The following is a 7,415-nucleotide window of genomic DNA, read 5'->3' as shown; positions in this document are numbered from 1 at the left end:
CTCCGTGAAAAAACTCTCAAAAAAAAAAAAAAAAAAAAAAACCTCACACCAGGTGTGTGTACATGCGTGCCCAAAATCCCAAGAGGGGAACGGAGAAGAAGGGATTGCGGTGTGGCCAACCCGTCGGGGGGATTTCTCACTTTCTATTTCTCCTTCTTTCTCTGTCTCTCTGGTGAACACACATGCCCTACAGCAAAAAAACAAAAACAAAAACAAAAAAACCCAAACAAAGAAAAACCCAAAAAACTTAAAAACACACACACACACACATATACATTAAATGGAAATGGTCTCAAATGACCAACTTATAAGCAGATATGATAATAATAGCAGTAATACTTTATTTTACATGAAAGGAACTAATATGTATATGTGAATATATACATGTATATATGCAGTGGAGAGAAGGGAAAGAACGTTTTCTGCTCATCTATCCTGTCAACAAGACGCAAACAACAGCCACAATGCTCCCCTTTGAACTCAGGGCTGATTCCGAAGTTCACATGCTTCATCACCAGGCTATACCAGCCTTCCCAGCAAACAACAATACCCTTCAGATGCACTTCTTCCTACTTCATATTCCACAAACATTCCATCCCTTTGAACAAATAGTTATAAGAACTAAAAAGAGAGAGGCCAGCCTGTAGCGTGGTGGTGAAGGTGGTTCGATCCCACATGGCTGGCTGTGTGGTTTGTGTCCCAGACCCAGCAGCTTAAGGAACATACTGGGCATGTGTGTGCGTGCCCAAAATCTTGAAAGGAAGGAGAAATAGAGAAACAAGGATTGCAGTGTGATTGTTCCCCAGAGGGGGTGCTTTCCCATTCTTGTTCTCTCTCTCTCTGACCCTCTGACTGAATTAGAATAAAATAAAGTAAAAAGTTGGGGAAAAAAACTAAGAAGAGAGATAAAGGGACATGGCTCATGCATGACCTCTTCCTTCTTCCATACTTCTCTCTCTAGTTCAGGCAAGTTCAGGGATGAAACTTCTTAAAATTCTTTCCTTATCAAAACATAAGGGAGTAGGGAACCAGCAGTTAGCATAATGGCTATGTCGCTGGACTCCCACTTAATTGACCGCGGTTCACATCCCGGACCCGGTGGCTTAAACTCACTCCGGGCGCGTGTGCGTGCATGCCCAAGATCCCAAGAGGAGAATGGAGGAGAAGGGATTGCGGCGTGACCATTCCCTCTGGGGGGTGATTTCTCGCTTTCTGTCTCTATGTCTCTCTCTGTCTGGCGAGCGTACGCGCCCTATAGTGAAAACCTCTCAAAAAAATAAAAAATAAAAAATAAGGGAGTAAAGAACAGATTATAAAAACCTGTCTGACCTGGATAAATACTTGAAGGGAGAAAAATACTGACAGAACAGACAACTTTCTGCTGTAACAGAGACTGACATGTACAATGAAATGCTACACCGTAAAGCACTGAAAATTAGTAATTACCTCTGTCTACTCAGATAGAAATGATTATTATTTCTTCCTTTTATCAGAGAAAGACAAGCCCCCTCAATGGGCCTCATGCTGCAATTCACCTCTCACCGTCCCAGTCAGCCAGGATCACTGGGCATACAAGGTTGGTACGTATAGGCCTGGGGAGAACTGAACCCAAGGTCTTCCAATATCACTCAGGCAGCATGTTGCTGCTGCAACACTGACCTGGCCAGGAGCAAGTGTTAGGATTTTTTTACTCACGGTAGAGTGTATGTTGTGTGCATGAGAAAGAAAAAAGAGAGAAGCACCCTCCACAGGATCTGGTCACGCCACAATCCCTTCCTCCAGCCCTCTAGCCCATTGGATCCTGGGCACTTGAATGCAAGCCTGGTGTATTTGAGACTGACCAGGGCAGGGATACAGTCACCATGTGGGATTCAGCTTCTCTTGAGTAGCACATACAGTTGCAGCAGTGAGCCTGCCCCAGATTTATTACTGAGAGACTAGATAGCACAGAATTTTTACTCTTAGAGGGACACCAAATAAAAGGAAGACCATAACAGCACAGGTAAACTATCGTACCTGAAAAGCCAGAAAATTTCCGAGGATTGGTATTGGTGACAAATGAGGCACCTTTCACTGGCGATGTCACCTTGCCAGCGGTTGTCAACTTTGCCTGTACGACAGCTTTCTTCTTTGGAGTGCCCGTTGCCTTAGAAGATAGATCTGTAGGACCCCAAAAGGGAAAACAGCTTTCAGTGACAGACATCTGAGAAAGCATCTGAAGAATCTATCAACTGCCATTAGAGCTTTGTTTGGTTACTACCACAGCACCCCCCCAAAGCTGATGGGTGGGCGAGCTGCTCTTTTTGAGTATAAGTAGTAGGTAAAGGGTATCGGGCAGAGTAGAGGAAAGGGTGTTCTGAAGACAAAAGGGTAAGTTACCATTTACTTCTATTGGTAACTTAAATTGTTATCAACATTGTTCACTTCTTACTCTATATATAATTTCTAGAAGTGAATGAATTTGGAGGAAATCAGAAATTATACCTTGATAGATAAAATATATACTGTATAGAATCAGCACCTATTTATAGATGATCAAAAAGTAAAAATGAAGATGGATCACAGAGCATGTCAGTTTGGCATAAATAGGAAAATTTCCAGCAGCTGAGTTATGAGTCACGTGACAGTTTAATTTCACCTGTATTTCTCTTCTGAACAAGATGGGTTAAGAAGTAACAGGCTGGGGCCGGCAAGTGGCATGGTGGTTGAGGGTGCTGGACTCCCACATGGCCAACTGTAGTTCAAGTCCCAGACCTGGGGCTTGCTTTCTCACTTTCTCTCACTCGCTCTCAAATGAAAAAGAAAAAGAAGAAAAAATGATAACAAATAAAGTTAAATAAAACTAATTCTTTTAAACAAGAAAAAAGTAGGGGGCAGTAGGTGGAACAGTGGTTAAATGTGCTGGACTCCCATATGGCAAACCCCAGTTCAAGTCCCAGAAAGCAACTTGCTTTCTCTCTCTCTCTCTCTCTCTCTCTCTCTTACTCTGTCCCTTTTTGGTCAAATATAAATAAATATAAGTAAAATAATTCTTTAAAAAACAATGAAGTAACAAGCTAAGGCCAATGGTTATAGCAGGGCAAGGTATCCCAGGAGTGGGAGCTTGAAAATGAAGAGTACAAGAGTAGTTTTCTCTCCTACAATTCTTTTATCCTCTCAAAGAACAAGGGTAGATGCTCGTTTTTAGAGCTACTGTCAAGTAATAAACTATAAGCGACTTGGAAAAGGTAGTAATCCATGATTGGTCTATACAGAGAACAGGCTGATAGGTAAAGGGGGATAGTAGTGGGACTGCATTCTTTAAAATGTCAGTATCATAGAAGAAAGACTGGTGAAATGTTCTAGATTAAAGGTCAAAGAGGCATGACAACTAAATGCAATATACCCAATCTAATCCTAGACTAGGATCCTACATTGGAAGAAAAAAAGTCACTGAAGATATTTTTCAATCAATCAACAAAGTAGATACAGATAGTGATTAAGTATTAAAGGATAAACATATAAGCTGATAGCTGTATTATATCAAGTAAGAGAATGTTTCTACTCTCAAGATCTACAGGAGAAAAATCTATGTGTGTATGTAGAGAGGGAGTACATGAACACAAAAGGTACAGCTAATAGGTTAATAATAGGATAATCTGGGTAGAGAGAAAATTAGTTTTTGAGTTTACTATAGGGTGTGCGCTTGCTGGAAAGATGGACGGATGGGGGTGGAAGTAAGAGTGAGAAATCAGCTCTTAGGAGGATGGCCACCCCATAGTCCCTTCTCCATTCTCTTTGTGGGATTTTGGGTACAAACGCACATTCCTGGTGTGTTTCTCAAGCCACCAGGTCAGAGACTGGAACTGGCAGTTGGTCATGTGGGATTCAGCCACCTTAACCTCCATGTCACCTGCTAGCCCTGAAAATGAGTATTCTTTATATTATTTTTATTCTTGTAACTCTTCTGTGAGTTGAAATTATTTACAAATAAGTTTTAAAAGAAAGAAGAAAACTGGACTCTACTCTTTGTATTTTTCTCTCAGCAGCAGTAAGATAAAAAAAAAAAAAGTTCTCCATCCCACCTGCAATGTGTTGGTTTATTTGTTCCTTCTCATTATCTTCCAGCTCTTCCCAGCCTTCCAGTTCTGTGAGGTCCTCAATTCTCTTTGTGGTGGCCCGGGCCCGCTCCAGTTTCTCAAACATGCATTTAATGTGGTACCACTCTTTCATATCACCCCCAGACTCTGAGAAGGGATTGGGCACTACTTTGCCAATTCGACATACGCCCTTCACAATCTTTTCCTTGCATTTTTTGCAGCCAGCTGTGCCTCGTTTGGCATAGTCCACACAGAATCGTTGTTCAGCCATCTCACCGGAGCGACTGCAGAGTCCCACATGCGACCCTGGTAAGAAAACAAGGGAGGTGGCGAGTGGTCTCAGATGGCTTCCCTGAAATGATAGAACAGGCTTTCTCCTCTGGAAGCAGTGCCCATGAAGCAGATCTGTTAATGACCACAGGCTGAACTGTCTTACATCAGGCCAATGATGTTCTTGGAAGAGGCACAGGTTTTTTCTGCTGAGTACACGGAGGGCTTGTGGGAAGAAGATCTTGATAGCCACAGTCATACAGCTGCATTAAAAGGGTAGAAGACAACAACAATGATAAAAATGTGGCATAAAAGAAGTGAGGCTTCCAGTTTTTCCAGTCTTACATAGGCCAGGCTGACTAATCAAGCATCCCCCAAAGTATTAACAATTCACTGCCTACAGATTAATTTAATTTATACATTTATCCAGTAAATCAAAATGATGAAAATCCATACATAAAAGCTTTTTTCAGACCTTCAATAATAATGCTTAAAAGATGATCCATTAAATATTAAAGGATCCTGGGACCAGCAGTTAGCGTAATGGCTATGTTGCTGGACTCCCACATAGTCAACTGTGGTTCGGGTCCCGGACCCAGTGGCTTAAACTCATGCCGGGCACGTGTGCGTGCCCAAGATCCTGAGAGGAGAATGGAGAAGGGATTGCGGCGTGGCCATCCCCTCTGGGGGGTGATTTCTTGCTTTCTGTCTCTCTGTCTCTCTCTGTCTGGCGAGCGCACGTGTGCTATAGCAAAAACCTCTCCAAAAAAAAACTATTAAAGGATCCTGAAGTTTATTTTTAATCACTATATGTTTACAAAGTTTTTGTTTTGTTTGTATAGGGCATGGACACTCACCAGAGACAAGAGCAAGAGGGAATCTCCCTTAGAGGGATGGCCTTGCCACAGCCCCTTCTCCATTCTTCTCTTGGGGACGCACATATACCCAGTGAGTTTTTCAAGCTGCCAGATTTGGAATTCCAACCACAGAGTTGGCCATGTGGAATCCAGCCTCTTAACCACCACCAGTTGGCCCCACATTCATAAAATGTTTTTGTTTTTTTGCCATAGGGCACATGCGCTTGCCAGAGACAGACAGAGATGGAGCAAGAGGAAAAGTAATAAATCACCCCCCCAGGGGCTATGGCCACAGTGCAATACCTTCTCCTCCAGTCTCCTCCTGAGATTTTAAGCACGCACACACATGTGCTTGGAATGTTTTCCAGGCCTCTGGGTCCAAGACTCAAATTTCAAAGTAGACCACATGTGATCTAGCCCCTTAACTACTGTGCTGCCTGCTGGCCCTGCATTAATTTTTTAATGTGAAGTATAACACATTTGCCATCCTTGGAAAACAGCTAAGCCACTATTTAGATTTGTGATTTAATCAGAGTCCCTACTTTGAGAAGCAGTGGAAGACTAGAACCAGCCTGCCTGAGTTCAAATCCTAAATCAGGCATTTATTAGTAGGGTGACTTCGGTAGGTTACTTAAGCTCTCTGTTCCTTAGCTCAAACACAAGGCTAATACCTAACTCTGGTATTAGGGTTCTTATTTTTTTTTTTTTTTTTTTAGAGATTTTTGTTATAGGTTTTGTGGATCGCTGGAGAGACAGAAAGCAAGAAATCGCTCCTGGGAGAGGTAGCCACCCACAATCCATTCTTCTCCATTCTCCTCTCGGGATTTTGGGCGTGCATGCATATGCACCTAGTATGAGTTTTAAGCTGCCAAATTCAAGACTCAAATTGCTGTCATCTATGTGGGAGTACAACGACCTAACCATTACACCATCTGCTGGTCCTAAAGGGCTGTTTGGATAACACAGCCCTCAGAAGAGAGCAACAAGAGCTCCATAAATATTAGCTTATTGACATGCCAGCAGGTGGCGGTGGTTAAAGGTGTTGGACTCCCACTTGGCCAGCAGCAGTGACCTGGTGCCTGCTTTCTCACTTTCTCTGTCTCTCTTTGATCAAAAACTGAAAAATATTAATATTAAAAAATAATATTAAATTATAGAGAAAAAAAACTCTCAAAAAAAAGAACAGATTGGTGATTTAATTCTTCCTACCTAGCAAGAATTAAAGGAACTGATAAATCAATCCAAATGAAAACAGGATATATCCACACCTTATATTCATATTAATCCAAATGGAAATTGGGATAGCTACACCTTACAGTCATATCAATGCAGACAGAAATAGGGATTATTATTAATGCCCTGACATTTGTATATTCATAGTTCTAATTTTTTTAAGAGAAAGATATTTGCTATAGGGCGCATGTACTTGCCAGAGAGACAGAGAAACAGAAAGTGAGAAATCACCCTCCCAGGTGGGGATGGCCACCCCGCAATCTCCTCTCCTCCATGGACTTTGGGCACACCGGGCAGACCAGCAGGTGTGAGTTTCGATCCGGGGTCCTGGACCAATTCGAGGTGGCCATATGGGAGTCCAACACTCCAACCACTGCGCCACCTGCCGGCCCCCGCACAGTTCTAATTTTAAATATACTGGAAACTACTTTCAGTCTCACACTGCTGTGGGTCTCACAACTATTGCGTTGATACAAAGCAGGCTTTCCTTGCTGTAGTGCACCCTGGTGCAGAGGAAAGCACGTGCACTGAGCAATCTGGACGGCAGGAAGTCTGACCGTACAGCTAATGGGACCGTCCCCTTTACCGACCCCTAACTTGTCTAGATTGTTTTATTTCTCAAACAGGGAAATAATACCTACCGCACCGGGCGGTTGGTAAAATGACAAGGAATCCTGGGATGACAAGGGGATGTTTCTGAGTTCCCTAAAATGTACACGGATGAATGGATATGTGAAAATGCATGTTTCTGGGGAGAGAAGGTTTGTCCGTAACTTCGTGCGACTCACAAAGGGCTCTATCCCAGGCCCATGAACCACAGCGAAGGGGTGAGGAAGTATGGCAGGACCAGAGCTTCAGAGGAGCTCAGAACCAGCTGCGTTTCGACACCTTCCTTAGAAGCGGATGGACCAGGCAACCCCCTGTCCCTCCGCGCCCTTAGCCCCCGGAACCGAAGGAGCCGACCCAACAATCAGGA

General features: G+C 43.1%; 1 protein-coding gene across 3 annotated transcripts in view; it reads right to left on the bottom strand.

Annotated features, from left to right (window-relative positions):
* The window catches only part of LIG3 (DNA ligase 3), a 28,219-nt gene that overhangs the window by 20,239 nt on the left and 565 nt on the right, over positions 1–7,415 (bottom strand). The window contains exons 1-3 of one of the 3 annotated variants that reach the window (XM_006154389.3): positions 7,081–7,399; positions 4,065–4,612; positions 2,017–2,160 (exon numbers count right to left, since the gene is read on the bottom strand). In XM_006154389.3, the coding sequence (XP_006154451.1) occupies positions 2,017–2,160; positions 4,065–4,608 (688 nt within the window). In that variant the 5' untranslated portion in view covers positions 4,609–4,612; positions 7,081–7,399. Of the gene's footprint in view, positions 1–2,016; positions 2,161–4,064; positions 4,617–7,080; positions 7,400–7,415 lie in introns of those variants that run through there. The other 2 variants (XM_006154392.3, XM_027774154.1) reach the window with 2 other exon arrangements.

Source organism: Tupaia chinensis, unplaced genomic scaffold (assembly GCF_000334495.1).
Source record: "Tupaia chinensis unplaced genomic scaffold, TupChi_1.0 Scaffold000407_4, whole genome shotgun sequence".
NCBI classification, from domain to species: domain Eukaryota; kingdom Metazoa; phylum Chordata; class Mammalia; order Scandentia; family Tupaiidae; genus Tupaia; species Tupaia belangeri.
Note: the sequence above shows the minus strand (reverse complement) of the source record. Positions and strands in the feature narration are given on the sequence as shown.